Source organism: Misgurnus anguillicaudatus, chromosome 4 (genome assembly GCF_027580225.2).
Source record: "Misgurnus anguillicaudatus chromosome 4, ASM2758022v2, whole genome shotgun sequence".
NCBI lineage: Eukaryota > Metazoa > Chordata > Actinopteri > Cypriniformes > Cobitidae > Misgurnus > Misgurnus anguillicaudatus.
In genome coordinates, this window is record NC_073340.2 from 17,847,081 (window position 1) to 17,871,726 (window position 24,646).

General features: G+C 36.6%; 3 protein-coding genes across 3 annotated transcripts in view; 1 reads left to right on the forward strand and 2 right to left on the reverse strand.

The window, feature by feature from the left end:
• Window positions 1-21,416, reverse strand: part of snx29 (sorting nexin 29) — a 124,051-nt gene extending 102,635 nt beyond the window's left edge. Inside the window, exons 1-13 of the mRNA XM_073866845.1 lie at window positions 20,953-21,416; window positions 20,058-20,122; window positions 17,635-17,687; window positions 17,345-17,469; window positions 14,202-14,382; window positions 14,008-14,078; window positions 12,001-12,255; window positions 11,523-11,874; window positions 9,706-9,830; window positions 8,863-8,956; window positions 8,687-8,769; window positions 4,038-4,101; window positions 2,559-2,687 (exon numbers count right to left, since the gene is read on the reverse strand). Of these exons, the coding sequence (XP_073722946.1) occupies window positions 2,559-2,687; window positions 4,038-4,101; window positions 8,687-8,769; window positions 8,863-8,956; window positions 9,706-9,830; window positions 11,523-11,874; window positions 12,001-12,255; window positions 14,008-14,078; window positions 14,202-14,382; window positions 17,345-17,469; window positions 17,635-17,687; window positions 20,058-20,122; window positions 20,953-20,959 (1,604 nt within the window). The 5' untranslated portion in view covers window positions 20,960-21,416. The remainder of the gene's footprint in view (window positions 1-2,558; window positions 2,688-4,037; window positions 4,102-8,686; window positions 8,770-8,862; window positions 8,957-9,705; window positions 9,831-11,522; window positions 11,875-12,000; window positions 12,256-14,007; window positions 14,079-14,201; window positions 14,383-17,344; window positions 17,470-17,634; window positions 17,688-20,057; window positions 20,123-20,952) is intronic.
• The window catches only part of zc3h7bb (zinc finger CCCH-type containing 7Bb), a 497,977-nt gene that overhangs the window by 292,022 nt on the left and 181,309 nt on the right, over window positions 1-24,646 (forward strand). The window lies entirely within an intron of this gene.
• Window positions 22,092-23,702, reverse strand: LOC129420896 (uncharacterized). The gene is made up of 3 exons (XM_055176055.2): window positions 23,545-23,702; window positions 23,239-23,382; window positions 22,092-22,981 (listed from the first exon to the last, which is right to left on the reverse strand). The coding sequence occupies exons 1-3, from the start codon at window positions 23,699-23,701 to the stop codon at window positions 22,758-22,760; spliced, it is 525 nt and encodes a 174-aa protein (XP_055032030.1). The 5' UTR covers window position 23,702; the 3' UTR covers window positions 22,092-22,757.

Below are 24,646 nucleotides of genomic sequence, written 5' to 3' on the forward strand. Positions count from 1 at the left end.
CCCAGCATGGAACCAAGATTGTTTATTGTATCAAACGTAATTTTTAAAGGGCACCTATGGTCTGATTCACAATTTTACATTTCCTTTGGTGTGCAAGTGTGTGTTAGTACATGTTAACAATATGCAAAAGGTACAAATCCCAAAGTAAACCATAATGTGAGTTATCGTTTCCAACGTAAATCTCTTTTTTTTGGACTACAACAAACACACGGATTGCAGGCAACAGTTTACTTCCTAGGTCTGTTGACGTGAACACAACGGTTCCTCCTGCTTCTGAAATACAGCCTGTAAGTTAACTCTGGTCAGCACTGCATTGTGAGCGAATCTTTCAAACATGGTAAGGAGCGTCACATTTCCGCCTGACGTCAGAGGTATTCAGGCCAGATTAGCTGGCCAATCAGAGACACAGCGTTTTGCAGATCAATAAGCTTTGTACAAAATCAGAGCGTTTGAGGAAGTCAGGGATATCTGGAGCTACAAAAATATATGGTATGTGGAAAATAATGATTTTTTTTAACCATTAACCACGCAAACACATTGTATTATATTAAATACACAAAATAATGTTGTTTTTAGCAATGAAATAGGTGCCCTTTAATATTAGCATAAACTGCTCAACATGTAAAAGTGCCAATATGTAAAATTATTAACATGACATGGCTGAATAGTAAAATTATAAATAATTGCGTTAGCAGTGCAAAAGGTCATGGGTTCAAACCCTTACCTTGTAAATGCACTGTAAGTCACTTTGGATAAAAGCGTCTGCCAAATGCATAAATGTAAATGTAATGTAAACGGATCTTGGCAGCCAATAATTCACCATTAAAGCTGACATAAACCATGTTTATCCAGGCTGAAAGCAGACCCATGTTTAGTAGTATTCTACCAAGAATTTACAAGCTTAAACAAACCTGCAACTCATTTCAAAGCATTAGCTTAAACCCACTCCCCCACAATATAAACTGTCCCTTCACACATTTCTGCTCATCTGCTTGGGTGTCAAAGTATGGCAGCGCTTCATACTGACAGGAATTTAAGAAATTTGGCCTCTTGCTATACAAATCCCCCACTTCTTAAAGACTGCCAACTGAGGCAGGGGAAATCAATAGAGCTTAGACCATGTGTACGCCTCACAGGTGCTGCCACCCAGCACACAGCCATTCGGAAAATATCCAAACCTTATTTTTAGTCTCTATTGACTAAGACAGATTAGAATCGAGTTAGACAAACTGGCTGGACCCTCAAACTTTCAGGACTCTTTGTAAAAAAAACTTTGTACATTAACAATGTGGCAATACACTAATGTTACCCTGAACCACAAAAGGTCCATTTTTTGAAACACATAATCTTCAAGTTTGAAAAATACACTTTACATTCATGTATGGTTTGCTATGACAGAACAATATTGGTCCGAGATACAACTATTTGAAAATCTGCAATCTGACTGTGGGTTCACACCAGCCGCGTTTGATGCGTCAAAATCGCGTCTACTACGTCTAGTTTGTAACTTGAACATTTTGAGTTTACTCGCTTCATTCGAGCGTGAAAGCCGCGCGTGAAATTCTTGTCAACGCGAAAATGTGCATCATGGGAGCCTTCCATAGGCTTCTGCGACTCCGCTAAACGCCTCATTCGCGCCGCAAGACCTCGAGATGCGCGTCAAATAATGTGTTTATAGTGGGCAATATAACATGTGTCAATGTTTCACGTGTAAAAAAACGCAGTATTTTTCACACAATTTACTTATCTGTATAGCGCAGTTTTCACTGTCCTCAAAACAGGCTGATGTCTTCCTTGTTATGTGAAGTCCCTCCTTCAGAAATACGTAACAAGTTCTGATTGTCTAGTTTGTTTAGTGTGCTGTGATTCGATAGCAGCTTAGCTTAGCAGAGCCGTTTGAGCCAAAGCTGGTGACTGACGTATTCATGTGGGCGGAGTTTAGTCAACAAACTGTTTTACTGACGTCATTAAAGCAGAAAATTGAGGGCTGTAGTCCAAACCGGCCGTTCGTAGTAGGCTTTTAAAGAGGAATTCTATTTGAAGAAAATATATCGCCTGGCAGTGAACTTTGAGCTTTATCATTTTACAGGTATTATTTATGCTATTATATCAACATCACACACTAACTAGGGTTTAAAAAATGGTATCAGGAAGAACGTGACCTTTAAGACTTTTTGGTTTTGTAGTCCACGGTCACATTATGGTGCCACTTGCAGGGGTGCTCAATGTTATTTTTTCTTTGTACTTTAAGATAATTATTACATAAAACACTTGACGGTTGATGAAGATTTTAGTTGATGAGTGCAAGCACATAACCTTATGCCATAATGTTGCCATTTTGGACAAAAGTAAAGCTTAGAAAATAACAAAGGAACACAACAGTAACTGCCTCTTTTACTGAACAGTTCCCATGAACAAAGCCAAAATGTTACTGTAAAACATACTATACATAAATCTGCTGTGCAAAACTGTAGTATTCAGACCACTGTTCCTTCCAGTCAAGTGTTTGGCCTGATTTTAAAAAGGCATCAAGTGTACATTTATTATTGTGACATTACCTCATGAGAGCCTGGACTTTGGCTGCATGTCTCTCCTCTAGCTCAGCCAGTCTCTTCTTCAAGCTGTCCACCTCTTGTCTGAGCCCTGCAGAGTGCTCCATCTCCCCATCCAGAAGACCACGCAGAGACCTGTGCCAAACACACACACACACACAAAGCTGACCCCAATTTCATTAGCTTTCTTTAATGAGTGCTAGTGCACATCATAACCACTCAACAGAACATTATTGGCTATGCAAATTACACTTTTATGAAAAGGGGAAACCTATTATGCCTTTAAAATTTGGGACATTATAATCCTGATGTGTGGTATTCTCTTCCAATAAATACTAAAAAACAGCTAAATTATATAGACTAAATATATCAAATAAAAATTTTAAATGCCAGGATGGGTAACAGGGTTGCAAATGTAAGATGTTACTTAGGTGCTACCTAGTATGGGACCTTATGCTACTTTATACAGTAATTAGTGATACATATACTGTATACAGTACCATAAATTTAGGAAAAATGCTAGTTTGATATTCATGTTTGATTTTTATGTTAGGTTGGGTCACAGGGTAAAATGGTTGAGCTTATTGAATGCATTCAACATTGAAACTGTGCATCCAAACTGAGAAACGGAGGTTATTTTATTGTCTTCACCGCATTACTGTACACTGTCAAAAAAAAATTTGTCATAAAATTGTCCCTAGCTGACACAGGGGTGGTATCCTTTCAAAAAGTCTCTGCACCTAAAGCATTCATATTAAAAACAAGAATTCATATCAGTATACCTTAAAGGTATTGATATTAAAGGCGGAGTCCACGATGTTTGAAAAATGCATTGGAAAAGGAGACGGGCCGACTACCAAAACACACTGATAGCCAATAAAATCAAATCATATTCCGGGTTGCGTATGTGTGGGGCGCGTCTATCAACAGAAGGTCCAGATTCTATTGGTGTAGGGGCGTGTTTGTTTGGGTGATTTCAAATATCAACATTGGCTTTCAAACATCATTTTTATATTATATATAAATGTAAAAAATACATAAATAATGTGTGTGTATTTATACAATATATAATAATTACACACAAATATATTATGCAAACACAAACTTTTATCTTGTATGCGATTAATCGTGATTCATCTTTTAGCAGCCCTAATACACACATATGTAAATATTACTTAAATATATACATGAATGTTTGTATATTTATATATACATAATAATTAACACAGTGCACAAACATAAAATATGCAAACACAAACGTTTATTTTGTATAGGATTAATCATGATTAATCATTTGACAGCCCAACTAAATATTAAATATTAAATATAATATTAAATATAAAAAACACAAAACAATTTACCTACAGTAAATACAGAGGAAACTAAAATAGCTACTTATCATTCCAGAATAATTAAATGCAGATAAAAGTTTAGCTATAATATCAAACAGCTCTCAAAGCAAACTAATAAAAAAGATAGTCTTACGTGTTTTGCTCTGTGAGCTCATCTTTCCTATTCATCATGGCCACAATGGCTTGCCGTAGTTCAGCTGGGCAGAAAAATCAATGTTACAAAATGTGAAAACCTGCTTAAATTGAACAATGACATTTGTCCTCACCTGACCAAAAAAGGGTGATTTCTGAACAATAAGACACAAATCTCAGTGGGATTTAGTGTCCAATAAAGACCCAATGTCATTCTTTCAACAAGGGTTACCACTTTATACTGCTGACATTTTTATTTGTGTTGCACCACAGAACTAATAAAAATAACTATGTGAGTCTTAAAATACCAGAACGACGTTAATTTAACAAAAAAGTGAAGGTGACGTGAATGGGAAAGGCATTTATAAGAGCTGAAAGGGGAGCCTCTGCAGATTTTGTCTCAAAAGACATCAATTTATTCATCAGAATGTGACATATAGCTCTTGTGGCAATATTATCAAAGCACTTCAAAACACAATAACAAAAAACTGCAGTGTCTGAAACTGTCTAAAACCAGACTTTCATGGCAAGCGGAGAGCTTTGCATTGTACTCCCAAAGCTGGATAACCTGGCTAAGGATAACCTAGATAACCCCAACAACATGCTTGCAAAAGACAAAGCCTCAACTTTCCTATCAGCCCATTATCATTTAATGAATCTCACAGGAACCTAAGGCTGGCTCTGCTCCGTCTATATAAACCTGGCCTGGGCTGATTTCGCATTTCACGAGCTTAAAGCACCCCCGTTATAAGAAAGGCTCAGATGTCCGTGTTACTTCTTTGAAGACTGATATGGTTTGATTGCTCTCTCTCTCGAGGATGAAAGTTTCATAGACCGCTGGAGATCAATTTGGCAGCCATAGGCGTAATCATAAACCGTTCAATAAATGTATGTGCAACGTCCCTTTCAAAAACTAATTTGAGAAAGTGTTTACAGATATAACAAAGAGCATAAGTGTTTTATGGATTCATTTTTCTGTGCGGTTACACACAGATGTGTATGCTGAAGAGAGACCTAAATGAGAAGTCAGAGAAGCAGACGAACGCGCTTCCCTCCCCGAGTCCTTGATCTGAAGGTAAAGAAATTCACCAGGGTGAGATGGTCCAAGTAGGTTTGTAATCATCAGAGGAAACAGGCAAAAAACAACTACAAGAGGTAAAGCTTTGACTTTCCTTCAAGCATGAAGGTTCGGAGACGGCAGCATGAGACATTTGCCATTAGTTTACATTTATCAATTTACTAGTGGAAATGTAACAGGGTTGTGCTGATTTACTCATTAGTCATTACAGTTTCCAGATCAGTTTGTCTAAACGCTTCCCTCGTATTCTGTTGGTTGATAAACAGGAAGTCCCGCCTCAAACTGACGCCAGGGGTTGAACCAACACTGCTGTGTCAGTATGTTTAAACAATCAGTATGTTTTACATCTCTCTGGGAAATCTGCTTATGAATTATTAAATGTTGCATAAGCAGCTTGAAAAGGGAAGTATTTTAACATTAAAATAAATTACATTACCATTAACAAAAAGGTTAACCACGTGCTTATGCCCTAAATATCATGAAATGGTCATACATTTGATGATCTCCAGTGGTGTGAAAAGTGATTTTTTTGGAAGGTTTGTCACACTTTAATGTTTCAGATCATGAATCGAATAAAATATGAATCAAAGACAACACAAGTAAACACAACATGAGGATTTTTATAATAAAGGAAAAATAAAATCTAAACCCACATGGCCCTGTGTGAAAAAAGTTGCTTTTGGGAAAATAATCTGTGGTCTGACAAGACAAAAGTTGAACTTTTCGGAAGGTGTGTGTCCCATTACGTCTGGCGTAAAAGTAACACAGCATTTTATAAAAAGCACATTATACCAACAGTGAAATATGGTGGTAGTAGTCTGATGGTCTGGGGCTGTTTTGCTGGAAAAATGAATTCTGCTGTCTACCTAAAAAATCCTGAAGTACAATGTCCGGTCAAACTGAGTTCTGCAACAGGACAATGATCCAAAACACACCAGCAAGTCCACCTCTGAATGGCTGAAGCAAAACAAAAGACTTTTGGAGTGGCCTAATCAAAGTCCTGACCTCAGTCCTAGGTCTTTGAGATGCTCATGACCTTAAAAAAGCAGTTCATATTTATAACCTTCCTATGTCTCTGAATTACAATAATTCTGCAAAGATGAGTGAGCCAAAATTCCTTCACAGCTCTGTTATAGACTCATTGCAAGTTATCGCAAACGCATGATTGCAGTTATTGCTGCTAAAGGTGGCACAACCAGTTATTAGGTTTAGGGGGCAAGCACTTTTTCACACAGGGACATGTGAGTTTGTATTTTGTTTTCCTTTCATAATAAAAACCTTCAAACAAGTGAAAAGGACAAATACATTTTACAAAAAATTAGGTCTTTGATAAACGCGTTCAAATAGCAACCAGCAAAGAGTGAGAGACGCGCAAATGAAGCAAACATGTCAGTGAAAGCATTTTTAAAGTGTCCGCGAAAACATACAGCACTACAAGTTTCATTTACCATTTAAAATCAAGACATCCTGTACACCATGCAGCGTTTGAAAAAGACACGGTGGCGGCAATCCTGGGTATTTGTCTGCTGAATCCACAAGCACAGAGAACGAGAGACTTTAGCTCTACTACAGCAACTGCAGTATGAAATAAAAACTTCCAAGACCCAGTATTCCTACAATGACAAACACGCTTACATTAAACGAGTAATAAAACGTTTATTTACAATAAGCTTTATGTTAGTCCGCTTTGTTGAGCACTTTATCCTCTGTCATCTCCTGTCAATCTTGCCGCCGTCTCTCACTCTCTCCCGTTGCTCGTGCTTGACCGTGCACGCAGGCGCGCGTCCGCTGCTCAACATACAGTAAAGTGCTGCATAAGCGTCTTTGCAAGTTTCTAGTTCACAGTGCATTAACGTTAACAAGATTTAAATAAAGTATTACTAATTGTTAAAATTAACATTAACAAAGATTAATAAATGCTGTATAAGTAATGTTAACTATTGAACCTTATTGTAAGGTGTTACTGTCTATCTATAGTTATTTAATCACAGAGAAGTGACCTTCTTCTGAGTTCTTCGTTTTATTTGGCTTCGACCAAGAATTTTCCTTTCGATGCATCCCTAGTGTTTATTTGTGTTATTTTTGATTAATATGTACATTTATTTTATGATCTGAAACACTGAAGTGTGAGAAACATGCAAAAAAGGGGCCAACACTTTATTACACCACTGTATATTAGTAGATCGGTTGTGCACTTGCTTTGCGGTGCATCATGGGATTAAATGATTGCACTTTAATGCCCACTATGGTTTCGGGGACAACTAAAAATGGCTGACGCCTCAAACAATGCACTATATATAGGTATGAGGGGCTATTTCATACATAGCCTATGGCTTCTTCATTCTGACATATCAAATTCATGTGATAGAGTTCGAACTGATGAATTAAACCAGGTGTTACATTAGGGACATACAAAATGTGAAACGTTGGGGGTATTCAAGTAAGCATTAGGAAACACTAAATTAGGTCACAACTAGGTCTACCTTGTTGTCCATTAAACACATCTTTAATTTTATTTTGGAGACACAAAGGTACTGTGTCATATTCGTAATTAAAAAATAATTATTTGATTACGAAGTCATACTGAGTAAGCCACTTTTGATCTGAAATTGAACGTTATTCATCTCATTTTGAAGCACAAGGACATTTTGGCACTCTGCATGAAACGTTTTCTCGTTTCATCTTTTCTCCTTTCATTTTTGAAAGGCGAAGTATGACTGGATCAGTCACCTCCAGCTCCATTTCAAAGATGTGTTTGGTCCAGACAAAAGACAGAGAGATAGAGGAATAGCAGAGAAGAGAGAGAGAGAGAGAGAGAGAGAGAGGATAAAGATGATAACTAAAGCAACAGTGCCCTCAACTGGGAAAAAAAAGGATGCAGGAGGTGGCAAAGGAAAAAATCTAGGTACCACGTCCGTCCATATAAGTGTGGAGAACAGCAAGAAGGTTTGACAGCTTGTTCATCATCTCAACATCCATTTTCAAGGTCTTTTAAAATAGCAAAGTCATTTTAATGATAATTACAAATCCCTCACATCTGTTAAATCACAAAACAACAGAGCTGTAGTCAACACAAATTACCTTATTGATGCCATCTGTTCACAGACAAAATCGTACATGCATTTGATAATGTTTAAATACACCAAAGTAAAGACAAAGAAAGAGTTCACAAAAAAATAATCAAAAATGAACTCAACCCAGAGATTTCATAAAGCTACATGCTGTTACTTTTTCCCAGTGGAACATGAAAGAAGAGTTTTTCCATTTGACCAAAGTTCAAAAAAATAAATAAAAACGTATGTGATATATTGCACATTTATAAAGCTATATGATAGAATTGTGTGTAATGACCAGGCTAAAATAGGTTATTTACTGAACATGTTCTCCTCCACCAAAGATCTTCAAATCAAAACAGAATCCAGACATCTAACCTAAACCTAAAGTCTAACCTAAATGGCGATGGGTGCATTTTCATATTTGGGTGAACTACTCTTTTAAATGTAGTATGTCAAGAGAGGAGTCAGTCTAAACAAATAAAAAGCCGTAAGGATCTAAATCTAAACTCAACTTACCAACAGTCATGGACTCAGGAAGTGCAGCAGTCGGCATAACACTGGAGACGGGAGCAATCTGATGTGGTGACCCAGGCTCAATGCTGATATAGCAAAAAACATGCATAAAACTTTAATAAGCAAAGACATCACAAATGGTAATTTTATAAAACTGTGTCCCCTTTTACATCAGTTACCTAAATTGGAGTTGGCTTCCTTTTTCACTGTCAGCTGGTGGGCTTGAGCTCTCCTTCTGTCCATGAAACTCTGTATTCTCAACTGAACTACCAGCTGAAATACAAAAATAGCACATTTCTCCTTACCATGATACATATCAAGTATAATTTATCATTATATGTACTCACTACACTATTAGACATTAATTAGTCCGAATTAACTTTCATTTACCGCTGACATTACTAAAGCCATACAGGCTATTAATTACAATTAAACAAGAAATTGCTTTTTTAGCCATTCTTCCATTAAGTCTTGCTTCAATCTGGTATGCAATGCCTACAATCCAATCGAATCAATATCAGGTTGCCTAGTGGGCTTGGGGTTGTCAATAACAATTCATGTTGACTTTGATTTAAATCATGTTTGTGGTGCATGATCATATCATAACTAGGGATGCGCCGATACCGATAACTCTTTACATTTGGGGGGCGATAACCGATATAGGCCGATAAATATTCATATTAATTTCACAATGAAAAACTCCCTTGTCTTGTCTTTGCGCTAGACTAGCATACTCTTAAGCCCGCAACATGTGTCATCTTCGTGCTATGTCACAGAAAGCACCAATCAAAACTCCACATGGCCAGCAATGAGCAAGTGAAGTGGTTCAACAAACCAAAATAATCCATCATTTATCGGCCTAATTTTGCTATCAGACCGATAACCGATAATATTAAAAATAAGCAGTTATCGGTCGATAACGATATGTCGGCCGATATATCGTGCATCCCTAATCTTAACCTCCACAGACAGGACTGTGAACACATAGTAGAAAGTCTGTCAGAAAGCAGTGTGGGTCTGACCTTCTTTTGTGTAAGGCTCAGTGGAGACCACAGGTATGAGAATGTGTGAGCTGTCGTTATCATTGTCACTGATGATCTGCCTTGGGCTCCATGTGGAAATACTGGACAAACTTCCCACAACCATCCTATAAAGAGAATGATATTATCCAAAGGCTTAGTGGGACATTCCACTTTTTTTGAAAATATGCTCCTTTTCCAGCTCCTCTAGAGTTAAACATTTGATTCTTACCGTTTTGAAATCCATTCAGCTGATCTCCAGGTCTGGCGCTACCACTTTTAGCATATAGCAATCCATTGAATCTGATTAGACCATTAGCATCGCTCTCAAAAATAAGCAAAGAGTTTTGATATTTTTCCTATTTAAAACTTGACTCTTCTGTAGTTACATCGTGTACTAAGACCGACAGAAAATTAATAGTTGCGTTTTATAGGCAGATATGGTTAGAAACTATACTCTCATTCTGGCATAATAATCAAGGACTTTCCAGCTGTAATGGCTGCAGGAGGCGTAGTGATATTACCACTGCCCGAAAATAGTCCCCTGCCATTGAAAGTTACTAAGGGGACTTTTTTCTGCTGCTGCGTAATATCATTCCGCCTCCTGCAGCCATGTTACATCAGCAAAGTCCTTGATTATTACGCCAAAATGAGAGTATACTCCTAGCCATATCTGCACAGAAAATCACAACTTTTGATTTTCTGTCGGTCTTGGTGCATGATGTGGCTACAGAAGAGTCAAGTTTTAAAGGGACCATGGCATGAAAATCTGTCTTTTTCCATGTTTAAGTGCTATGATTGGGTACCCAGTGCTTCCATCAACCAAGAAAATGTGAAAAAGATCAACCCAGTAACTTTGTTTTGGTAAACCATTCTCTACAAGCACATGAAAAAATAGGTCATTGAAATTTGGCTCTCCTTATGATGTCATAAGAGCTCTTATCATAATAATACCACCCCTTAATCTGCACGATCCAACCACAGCACTGCCATTTAGTGCAGAAAAAAGCACAATTGAGTTTTAATTGCAACAAACCACCATCATTGTGATCAGTGTTTGAATTTCATCACCTCATTTGCACATTAAAGGACACACCCAAAACCACACATTGTTGCACACACCTACAAAGTGGCAATTTTAACATGCTATAATAAATTATTATCTATATGGTATTTTGAGCTAAAACTTCACATATGTGCAGTGGGGACACCAAAGATTTATTTGACATCTTAAAAAAGTCTTGTGCCATGGCCCCTTTAAATAGGAAAAATATTGAAACTCTTTGGTTATTTTTAGCGCGATGCTAATGGTCTAATCAGATTCAATGAATTGTGCTAAGCTATGCTAAAAGTGGGACTGCCAGACCCAAGGGTCGACTGAAAGGATTCCAAAACGGTAAAAATCAAATGTTTAACTGCAGGGGAGCTGGAAAATGAGCATATTTTTTTTTTTTAAAAGTGAAATGTCCTTTTAAGTTATCATTTGTTTAGCTTGTTAGTCTTTACTTTGCATGCCTTTTAAAGAGGTCTTATCATGGAATTGCACTTTTCTTTAATCTTTTGTTCAATGTACTATGAACTTTAAATACTCATCATTTATGTGATCTGCACATTACAGCGCTTGCTCTGTGATCGTGTCTATGTGCTGCAAATTTAGTTAAAACAGTATTAAAGCCAAACATAAAAAGCCACATCCAAACCGTTTCTCCTTTCATATGTGAAGGGAGGGTTCAAACACACAAGAAGCAAAAAGATATGACCCCTTTAATTGGCACTGCATGCCCGACAAGACTTAATAGCTTAGTGTAAAATAAACTTACGGCTCCCCATTATCCTCTTGGGGCTCTGGCTTGTTCTTTCCATAAATATCATCATCTTCCTCCTCTTCATTATCAATGCTCTTGGTATCAGGCAGGACTCCATTTTGTGGAGGCGTTTCGGCCCAGCTCACAATCCCTGACTCGTTCAGCCCGTTCTGAGCAGGAAAAATGGAGTCTGGAGGGTCCAGCGCCTCTTCAGAACTCACATGACCGACCACACTCCTCCTGAGACTCCTCACAACATCCTCACCTGCCTCGTCATCGTCATCCGCACCCCCATCTAAGTCATCATCAAAGGAGATGATATGTGTGATCTTCTTTTTTCGCCGGCGTTCTTTCCTTAAACCGGAATCTGTAAGGTAATTAAGTGCTTAATTAACCATACTGTAACCTTGATTTTCATTAAGGCTATGAAAACAGAAACATCCACAGTACTAAAATAAACTGTCATGCATTTGACACTAAAACACAACTGTACCTGCAGAAGTGCTTCGGGGCAAAACAGGCAGCGGATCTGACTGAACATCTGTGCGTGGGATGAAACCAGGAACCACTGCAGTGGCAGTGCCAATTTCCCGCAGAAGTGTGCTTACACCCTGTGTAGACTCCTTCCATAAACTGCTCATTCCTTGTGTGGACTCCTTAAGGAGATGGGACACTGATGACCCACTGCGAATCTGCCCGTTTAGGTCCGTGTTGTCAATGTTAATGGCAAACAAGATGGAATTGAGCCCTGTTTAGACGCACAAAGAAATTACAAAGGGAGACTGACCAGCTAGACATTATTAGACATATTTCATACAAGTTAAGTAAAGGCAGAGATTTAAAGGTGAAACGTAATTTTTTTATGTTGAATAAAATATTTGTCAACATTTAAAGAGCACCAATGGTTCGATTCACGATTTTACATTTCCCTTGGTATGCAAGTAAGAATTAGTACATACCCTAAAGTAAACAATGACGCAAATTATCGTCTCCAACTTAAATCTCTTTTCTTGGAATACAACAAACAGTTTACTTCCTGGAATTTATGATGTAGAAAAGAGCGTAATTCCTCCCACTTTGTCTCACAGCCTGTAAGTTAACTCCTGTTAGCATTGCATTGCGAATCTTTCAAATATGGTAAGGAGGGTCACATTTCCGACGTCAGAGGTATTCAGGCCAATCACAACATACAGGTTAGAATCCCAAAAATCTGGTACAGTTTTGTACAAAATCTTTGTGTTTATGGAGAACAGGGAAATTTGAAGCTATTAAAATGTACGGTATGTGGAAAATAATGTGTTTTTTACCATAAACCACTCAAACACATTGTATTATACCAAATACATGAAATAATGTTGTTTTTTATCAATAAAACAGGTGCACTAATTTTGTATTGTTGTTTGCGTCACAACATGTATTAAGCCCATCATTTGTGTGGTTCGTCATGTCAAAATATGTGTTCGTCGTGTCATGTAAACTTCAAAAATACATCAAAATATGAGCTAGCTGCAGACGCTTCGAAGAGGTTTACAATAAAATAAACACTTGCGTTTGCCAGATACTCACTCATCGTAATCGTTTACTTGGGGTTTGTACCTTTGCATATCATACACATGTGCTAACAAACACTTACACACCAAAAGAAATGTAAAATCGTGAATTGGATAATAGGTGCTCTTTAATATTTTAATAGATAGATGGAGTAATGTAAGGCTAAAATAGTTTTAAATCAATTAAACCATATTTAAAAACCATGAAGCCACACTCTCTTGCTAATCTCAAAGCATGTAGTACCCTTGTATGTCTCATTTATAAAGCGTGCGTATGGACAGATTTGATCATAAAGTGTCACATTTTTACCCAAAAATCCACGGCAAAGTCCATGTTTATAAAAACTGTCTTTGATGTTAAACTGTTCAGCTGCGCACAATTTCAAGCTCATTTGCGATTTATAGATTTCAAGTCTGAAAGTGAGGCATACACGTGTTTTCTATGCATACATTAGTTTTATTTAAACCACAGGCTGTTGAATGCTTTAGTTTATCCCGATTGGTTGAGAAATGTTCCATGGGTGTTGATTTTTTTTTCTGTACACCGAACACCTAACTTGTCAAATGTCTTAAAAATGAGCACCAGAGCAATGTTTGTGGTAACCATGGTATAATCTGAATAATGGACTCCGGTCCTTTACATTTTTTAAAAATAATGCACACCCACGGCAAAGCATTACCACCTAGGGTGTGCAATATTTTCATATAATTCAATGGCCCGTCATCAATTATTCCTTACGAATCACATCTGCATGCTTTTGAGAAATTATCGTATTTGAGAAATGATCGGGCCTCATTTATAAAGCATTTTATATAAAGCATTTTATAAATGGTTACTAGCATTATAGCATAAAGGGCAATAGACCGAGATGAAGGACAATAACAGGTTTCCATCCTATTTATCCTAAAGGAAAAAACAAAGCCAACTGTTTATGCCAACAAACTCTTACCTGCAGCCATTATAGGCAGCATACTGGCTCTCTCCTCATCCAGAATAAAAGCCCAGTCTTCATAGAAGGCACTAAATTGTGAAAAATATGACCATTTCACTTTCAACTAGAAGACCCAATTTTATATGTAGTGATAAACATTCCGCAATGCCAAAAGACAGAAGAGCGCATGATGACATCATAGGGGTTTGTACCTTAGGCGGGACCGGTCAGCCAGCAGCATGTGAAGGTATCGCTCTAGAGAGTGCTCGTTCAGGGCACAACGAAGCCATGCTCGACCCCTGCCCGATTCAGAAGTGATATTCCTCAGAGAGTAAAAACGCTGCAGCTCATGACGGTTAAGGTGCTCCTTCACATAAAACCAGAACGTCAGCTCTGTAACACAAACAGGCTGTGTTTGAATTGTAACATTTTCAGTTCCCCATAATGGCCATTTAATGACCACACCAAATATTACAAGAAACAGCAAAGATCATCAAAATTTTTTTTTAATGTTAATCTTCACAAGCATAATGAAGAGAAAGAGATTTGCAGAAGGAAGTAGAGAAAAATTCCAAAATATTCAGACTGTATTAAAAATCTCATTGTCATTTTTCATTCTCGCCTTGCTGGTCTTATTATTTGGCCTTGTTTAAGACTTTTTGGTTGATGGTTTTTGACACTACAGAACTCTGAATTGATAAATTGGTGCATTTCTGCATGCGGTTCCAGTCATGTAGCTCTGTGGCACATAGGTGGTGCCAGATATGGTGTGTTGCAGCCTATTGGTTAAAAATCTGGGCTGGTCACTGAAAATCTGTGGGTTAAGCCATCTGAGAATTTATCACATATTTATAAATGAGCTGTGATAAATTAACTATAACACAGTGTCCTTAAAGAGATAATTCACAATAAAATTATAAGTCTGAAAAAATAATACTATGGAAGTGAATGCTGCCCCTGATCTGCTTTGTTACAAACCTTATTCAAAATATCTTCCTTTATGTTCAGCAGAACAAAGAAATATAAAGTTTTGGAACAACTAAACATTGTTAAGTAAATAATGACAGAATTTTCATTTTTCGATAAACTATCCCTTTAAGCAAGCCCCTTGAGCCCAGGTTCCTCCAGTTAATGTTACTGCAAAAATGTGCTAATCCAAAAAAAAAAAATTTGCCCCCATTTTCATGAGCTGAACTCAAAGATCTAAGACATTTTCTATGTACACAAAATGCCTATGGCTGTGTCCGAAATTGCATACTCCCCTCCGTCTTCTTCATTGTAAAACTCCTTTCCTGGGGGCTCACAGTGTCCATAAAATGAACACTTTGGGATCTTGCCGGAAGCAGTACGTCATCCGGGTACTTTTCGCAAACTGTTTTTCGAATACTATGAATTCGGACATACTACTCGCCTCGCATACTTCTTTTCGGCTACTATATAGTATGGAAGTAGGCAGTTTCGTATGCAGCTTATTTCTCTCAAATATTGTTCACAAATCTGTTTAAATCTGTATTAGTGAGCACTTCTCCTTCGTTGAGATGCTGATTAGTCAGCATGATTATTGCATAGGTGTGCCTTAGGCTGGCCACAATAAAAGGCCACTCTAAAAATGTGCAGTTTTACTGTATGGGGAGATCCGAAACCTTTTGCTTTATGCGGTGCAACATATCTCTTACGCATAGAGTTGATCAAGTTGTTGATTGTGGCCTGTGGAATGTTGGTCTACTCCTTTTCAATGGCTGTGCGAAGTTGCTTGACATTGGTAGGCATGTGTCATATATGCCGATCTAGAGCATCCCAAACATGCTAAATAGGTGACATGTCCGGTGAGTATGCTGGCCATGCAAGAACTGGATGTTTTCAGATTCCAGGAATTGTTTACAGATCCTTGCAACATGGAGTCGTGCATTATCATGCTGCAACATGAGGTGATGGTCGTGGATGAAAGCCACAACAATGGGCCTCGGGATCTCGTCATGGGATCTTTGTACATTCAAAATGCTATCAATAAAATACACCTGTGTTCATTGTCCATAACATACGCCTGACCATACCATAACCTCACCGCCACCATGGGCCACTCGATCCACAACTTCCGCATCTTGATATGCCACACTTGTGAGGTGGATGGATTATCTCGGCAAAGGAGAAGTGCTCGGTAATACAAATTTAGACAGATTTGTGAACAATATTTGAGAACAAAAGTCTCAGATCTTTGAGTTCGGCTTATAAAAAATGGGGGCAAAAACAAATGTTTTGCGTTTATAATGTATTTGCATATAAGCAGTTCTTTTAACTCTTTCTATATCCTCACCCACAGCACTGCAAGGGAACAGACCTTGAATATATATACCAGGGCTCCAGACTAACTTTTTCACTAGGAGCACAGTGGCCCCCAGAAAATGTAGGTGCACACACCGTAAATCAACATGTCAACCAAATAATCACATTTCTACTAATTTCCAATAAATTCTACAAATACTTTAATGATAGATGCGGAAAGTACCATGTGCTCTTTCAAATTCAGTGTCACATCACAAAAAAAGGGTCAAATTTACTTGTCGCACATGTGCGACTGGATGTAAACTTCAGTGGCACACTCTCAAATTTTGATGGCAGTCTGGAGCCCTGTATACCCAGCATCAATACAGACTCCTCACCGGACAAAACACAGTACAAGATTGTATAATTTTTCCAACAAGGAAATAAAAAACACATCTGCAAGATAAAACTATAAAACAGGTAGATTAAGCTAAGCATTACTCATTTATCTACCAACCTCTTTAAGAATGTTTGTTGGGTTTCAGTTTCTGTTGTACCTGACGAGTACATCAATTGTACTTTTTACAATTCTCATGCATCTCACACTCAAACAAAACCCACAGTTTACACTCCACAAAAACTAAAAGCACTCAGCTTTGATTCGTAGTATCATTCTTAGTCCCACTGTTAATTTTAAACAACTCAAAACCACACCAGGTGCAGGGACTAACCTCAGAAAAACCTTGTTTCTCTTTTTTGCCCTTTTTTACAAGGCTTGTTGCATAACCATCTGGTTTCATAAACATTATCAGCACCTGATTTTTCCTGTATGTGCTTTCATGAGCATCTGTTTCCTCTATGGACAGCCCAGAGCACCACATGTGTTCATTGTTACTAGGGAAATCTCTGAGGCAAAATCTCTCATGAGAAACGACTCATTATTAAGTAGGGTGAATGAGATCACCAAATGAAAAACAGCACGTCAGCCTCTTCTTCGCAAGAATGACACATCGATTAATAGGGCTGGCAAAAGAATAAATAAGAATGCAAATAAGACAATATAAAGTGTATTTGACAAAATCAGTTACAGTACCTGCTTCAGTTTTACTGCTAAATCCAGCCACTTGTTTTATTGCAGCTGCTGTGAGGGCTAACCCTCGACTTTTCCTCAAGCCATGCTGAAGCACTGCTTCAAACTGGGCACACAGGCATATCACTCTATAGAAACACAATCATCAAATAAAATAAGAAATGTACAACCTCAGACTGCAATACGATTTTTGTGCTACAGCTATAATGATTTTTAACGCACAAAGTCTTGTAACTCATACATTTGTAATACAGATAATATACAATAATGGTTAGTTGTGATGTTCTTCTCACCTGCTATCAGAATCCGAGGCAATCTCCTTTCTTCCACCAAAGCGGATTTGGCACTGTGAAGATAAATTATAATTTAATGGGAAGTTTTTTAATACTCCAGTGTAACCCATTCAAAAAACTTACAAACTTAAAGGGGACATATCATGAAAATCTGACTTTTCCATGTTTAAGTGCTTTAATTGAGTCCCCAGTGCTTGTATCAACCTAGAAAATGTGAAAAAGAACAACCCAGTAACTTAGTTTTGGTAAACCATTCTCTGCAAGCATGTGAAAAAATAGGTAATTGAAGTTTGGCTCCCCTTGTGATGTCAGAAGGGTATAATACCACCCCTTTATCTGTACTATCCAACCACGGCACTGCTATTTAGTGCAGAGCGAGAGCTAGACTTTTAGAACAGGGGTAGCAAGGTATTATTTTGGGGGGTTCAACTACACTAAAAATAAATTATTTTCCACAAAATGTATATAAATTAAATTAAAGTTGTTTATTTTCCAAAATGTACACAATTATAGCATATATGTATTAAGTATACAGCAAAAATAGAACAACTGGGATCTGTTTGGCCCTAATCTGCACCTGACTTTTGCTTCTTTAGAAAGAAGTTGGTAATATCGCTTTTTCTCTTCATTCTGCTGTCCCTAAAGGAAAACTTGGTTACACACCTCATGTGAAACCAAAATTTAATTTGCTTGTTTTTATTTACCACAAGTACACCATTACTAATAATACAAATACTAAAGTAATACATTACGACAAGATCTGAGTATATTGAGGTCTAGCCTATTTGACAACACAAGGAAAATTGCTTAAAGACGTCTAGACATGTTATGTTAAGGGAGGAGGGAACGAGTTTCCATAAACTTAAATGTAATGATGTAAATAGACTTCTGTCCCTCACATTAAAGGTGCAGTGTGTAAATTTTAGCTGCATCTAGTGGTGAGGTTGCGAATTGCAACCAACGGCTTAGTCCACTGCTAACCCCTTGCTTTTAAAACACATAGAGAAGCTGCCACCGGACATACATGTCATCGTCGAAGACAACTTTGTAAAAAAAGTATCCATTTAGGGCTTCTTTACAAAAATGGCGGCACAAAATGGCGACTTCCATGTAAGTGGACCCTCTTTCTATGTAGATAAAAAGGTCTCGTTCCTAGGTAATAAACACATAACGGTTCATTATGAAAGGGGTTTATACACCCCTGATAATATAGTTTTGTATATTACTTTGCATTTCTGTCAAGAGACCCTTCTAAAAATTACACACTGCACCTTTAAGCTATGGAATGGCTTCAGATGACTTTGTGAAATTATAATCCAACCCTCTCAGACCCAAGTCACCCAAACTGACGTGAAAAAAGCGTGAGGCGCCGAAAAGCGCGCTGTTTACATCCCTGTACTATCTCCACGGTGGTTTTATTAAGTTCAATATGCTGCATTACACGTGCCAATATGAATAAGCCTACTTTTAAGTGCTTTTAAGTCGCTCTCGTGTAACTTTGACGTCACCGGCTGTCGGTTCTTGCGGCGCCACATGAAGTGGAACAAGCCTAATGAAAAGTGTAGCAGCAACAGCACGCTGGGAGATTTGAGAAATGTTCGTAAAAATCAAACAGTGTAATGTTTTCAGCGGGGTGGCAACAGGGGTGGCAAGGACTTCGTCTGGGGTGGCAATTGCCACCCCAATTAGCCCTCTGGCTCCGCCACTGTCAAAAACGGCAAATTTTACACAACCTACAAAGGTGCAAATTTAACATGTTATAATAAATTATCTATATGGTATTTTGAGCTAAAACTTCACATATACACTCTGGGGACACCAAATATTTGTTTTTCATCTTAAAAGAATCTTGTGAAATGTCCCCTTTAATGAAACAGCTGCTGAATGGAAGATACACTTTAAAAATGCTAGGTTATTTTGGGTCAGATAGAAATTAACCCAACCTGCTGGGTTGTAAATGAACCCAACCTGCTGGGTTGTAATTCAACCCATGCTGGGTTGTTTTAACGCATTATGTCATGTCAAATATATATATTTTCTATATTAATTTCTACATTAATTTCTACCTAACGATTGGGTTTAACCTAACCAACAACATAAAGTAACGTAACGTAATGTAACGTAATATAACAGACTAACATATTGTTATATTTTTTATAGGTATCTAATAAAAATTGTTTCCTATTATCACTAAAAACAAGTCATATATGCTAGGTTATTTTTAATGCAGGGTTGGGTCAAAAAGGATGACCTCAACCCGTTGGGTTGTAATCTAAACACATTTCTGGGCTGTTTCTTTCAACCCATTGTGTCAAATATAAACATTTTCTGGGTTAATTTAACCCATCGAATGGGTCCCTTTTTGAACCAACGCTGGGTTAAAAATAACCCAGGTTTTTTTTGAGTGTGTAAAGTCACCTTACCTGTTTAACTGCATCGAGTACTCTCTCCAACAGGTTTTGTCTTTTCAGGTCATTTTGCTCTGTGCCTGCAAGATACAGTTTCCGGATATATTAATGGATGATCTACTTAGCAACATGTTCACACTTAAAATAAACACATAAAAAAGCCCTGCACTAATTCACATTCAGGTTAAAGATTAATAAGGGCAGATAATTGTGAGTAATGGTATGTCAGTTTTAAATAGTTTATGCCAAATGACTCACTTTAAAATATAAATTTTAACTTATTCTGACTTATTGCTTGAATTTATGGATTTTTTCAAGTCTCAAAATCAAACTCTGAGATAACTAGCATCATTTAATTTCATTCAATAATTTCACTATGATCACATTGGTGCATCTGCAATGTATGTATCTATTCTATAACAGCAATTTTATACATTTTCCTGTTTTCTATTAGGTAAAACTGCTTTGCAACAACACCAAAAAAATTCAAATTAAATTGAAATTAATTGCATATTTACATATTGCATATCTATTTGACAGTTTATTGTCAAAAATATTATTTACTCTAAGATTTAAAGACGTAATGCTCATAAAATTTTTGACTTCAACTCTTCAAAATTTCAGCTGAAAAGAGAACAAAGCCCTGTCAAACTAAAGTTATGAAGTAGTGAAGATACATTTTCCTCTTGGCTTCTGTAAGGTCACATATTTCCTTTTTACAAATTTAATTTTGCACTAAATGCACTACATCACAACTTATATTCTAGGCTTTGCATATTCAAGCTGTATTGTTGCATTTGACATATGCTGAATTTGAAACCATTAAGTTCTTTACAAATGATGATTTTAAACAACACAGTTCGCTGAGGTTAACAGTTCACGAACATCCATCCTCAGATTTGCAACTCACCGTTCATTCTGAATATCCAGATAAAACGGGGTGGCGCGATTTATTAGCATACGGCATGAATAACAGTTGTGTCGCCGAAAAATCTCAAAATAACTCCAGGGAATGTCAACATGACTGTTTACATTTTAAGTCCATATTTTTAATGTAACTTACAGTGACAAAACAGTTACAGCAAAGCCGCGGCCTAACTTACACAATACTGGCACTTGAAAAGCAATGTAATCCTTCGCAACTATAAAGTCGTTGCTTTATAAAGTAAACATCGCAACAGCTTACTGTAGTGCAAAATAATGCGAAGTTTCACTTTGTATTTGTGCTAACGTCAGTTCGCTAACAGCGCTGCACAAAGCTCGTGTTGATCACATGACATTACCCGGGTGTCACGTGACAGCAGCGTGTCACGTGGGAAAACAAAAAAAAGGATATAAAAATGAAAGTTTTTAAAGCCAAATACAAATGTTCACATTTTAGAATAACAGTAAATTTGCAAACTATTGAATAACACCAATAAAATAATTCTGATTAAATCAAAACGTCAATAAAAAATCAAAATAAATCTTTAAAGTATTCACATTTTGACTCCCAGGGGTCTCCAACCTTTTTGTGAGCAAGGGCTACCACAATCGGGAGGGCTACTTTTTAATATTTATCTACTTAAAACGTTTTTGTTTCACTTGTTGATTCTATTTTATTTTACTTGTTGATATGTTTTATCGTTTTTTTAAAATGTTAACATACGTAAAAGAAGCCAAGCTAACATAAAAAATATGCAATAAGCAAATATTACAATTGAGACTATTAATAGAATGTGCTTTGGCGGGCACCTCACAGACACTGTGCGGGCAACCTGGTGCCCATGTTGGAGACCACTGGCCTACTCTTGGCATTTTATTAAAACGTCGTTTTGAGGTCTCTTTTAAACATATGGAATGGGTTATTATCTATCATGTGCTTTTTCTTAGTTATTCAATCTAAGTAATCCATTTAAAAAATATAAAATATGAAAATACTACTGTTCAAAATTATATAAAAATATATATTATAAGAATATTGTATGAAATAATATTATATTTTGTACACAAAACTAATTTCATTCAAAAGCAAATGCTTTTAGATCAAAAGGTTTGTGAGGCCAATAGAAACGTCACTCTAAACATTTGAACAGATACATTTATGGCTCACATGTATACATTTCTTTCTTGCTACGAATTAATTTCATAAGGTAGTATAATAGGCAGCCAATATATTTTAATATTAGAAACAAATACCTTACCAGGTTCAATTTTTTAAAAAAGTAAAGAAAAACAGAAACAAATAAGACTGACAAGGTTTTTAAAACTTTTAGGGTCCGTTTCCCGGACAGGGTTTAGCTTAATTCAGGACTAGGCCTTAGATATATTAGGACATTTAAGGAGTTTTTACGAACAAATCTTACAAAAAACAATACTGGTGTGCATCTTGAGACAAAACAACGGCACTGATATATGTTAAGATATGTCTGTACAAAGTATTTTAAAATTACGGCAGCTGAAACATGCATTTTAGTCTAGGATAAACCCAGGAAACTGCCCCTTAAAGTCTTACATCACAGATAATAAGTATGTTTAAAAAACATACAAAAAACTGCAGTTCACTAGCCAAATGCATGCTCTTTTTATGTGTTTAGTTCATTAGACAACAAGAATGTGTCCATAATAAGCACATAAGCACATAGTCTGATTTCTCAAAAATGATGCTTACAACAGATTCATAGTCTACTGTACTGCACATGGTGCCATGCCACTAAATAATAGTTTCTCTTTTCTCTATGTGACAGGTGTACAGTGATAAGCTTGCACAGTCTTAGTAGTAACCAGCAACGTTGTGCCTTCTTCAGTGGAGGGAAGAGGAAGGTTGGAGTTGTAGTGATGTTGATTTAATCTCTCATTAGGTGATCTTTGGTCAGTCGTAGCTTCATCTGCATCTTCAGATTGATCGGTGACAGCCGAACTTCTCTCACTCACAGATGTCTTTTGTTCTTGACCTAATACTGTGTGATATTTCAACTTTATAAGGATTTACTGCGCAATTAATCTCTTTATAAAAATAATGTCTAGCACAGATTTTGGTTTATATTTATAAATAATATATACATTGCATATAAAAGTGTATTTACTTATGTTAATAATTAAAAGTAAAATAAATGCATACTCATTATTATTTACAATGTTAAGGAATTTGAACCAAATTACAAATAAGTAATACTTGTTTCTTATACATCAAAGATGAAATTCTTCATTAAGATACCTTTTTTGATGACAATGGGCTTACAGGTTTTTCTGCGAATAACTCTCAAAATAATGGTCAGTGCCATGAAAGCTCCCAGGAAAGAAAAAACTATGATCAAAATAAAATGTATATTTTGGCTCTTTTCAACTTCATTTTCTGGTACTGAAAAGAACACAATAAAGGTCTGAATAAGAGTTTGAAGTCATATAGACACATTGTAGATTTAATGATTACAACTCAGTTGAACTGTGTAAATCCAATGCACTTGTACATCTATAATAGTGAAAAACAGAGTTCAGATCAAATCAAATAAACAGTACTTACTTGAGGTACAGTATGTTGTGCAAATACTGGGTGGAGAGTTGCATCTACTGGCGCAATGCTGACATTCCTCGAGAAGTCCGTCGTAATAAAAATGTTTTGCACATTTTGCCTCAGCATGAGAAACAATGTAAAACAGCAGCCATACATAGAGAATCATTTTCTGCAGAGGTGTTGAGAGTTTACTGAACTTACATAGCAGGCAACATTTTATAAGCCCAGTATGTAAATATGTGTCTTGAGAAGGGGATGTCCCCAAACATCAAAACTTTTGTCTTTAGTATTGAAATAAGTTTACATTTTAGTCACATCTCCACATGACTTAAAAATGAAAATTATGTCATTCTTTTCTCATCCTCATGTTGTTCTAAACCAGTATGGATTTCTTTTTTCTGATGAACACAAAAGGAAATATTTTGATAAATGATGGTAAGCACACAGCTGATTGTAACCATTGACATCCATAGTAGGAAGACAAATATTATAGAAGTATTGTGATAAATGATGAAGAAGACATTTTGATAAATAATAGTAAGCACACAGTTTCCATTGTATGGAAGTCAATGGTTACAATCATCTTACCATCATTTATCAAAATATCTGCTTTTGTGTTCATCAACAAAAATTTAGAACAACATAAGGGTGAGAAAATGATGACAGAAGTTTCATTTTTGGGTGAACTATCCTTTTAAATGGGACTACCCTCACATACCAAATTTCCATTTTCTTTTCACACCTTATTTTTGCTGGTATTGATGTTTTTTTTTAAATAACTGTTTATGACCCAGTCTGTAAAAACAAAACACAGCTAAAGTCATTTTATTTGATATACTTTTTGCTATATAAAATCATTCTACGTAATGTAAAGAACAATCTGTGAAAATACAACATTGTTGATATCTTAAATGTTGACTTGAGTAAGGTTATGTCAAAGATTAAAATCATTTTCATCAAGTATTTTGTTTGTTTGTTTGTCTTGGCATATTTGCTGCTTTGTTGTTTCCTTTACAAACCACATTTCACCCAAACACGTTTTTTTACTGAGACTGTTGTCTTTTTGTAATAAATTACGCAAAAGATTACATTCGAGGTAAAAGTTATTGGT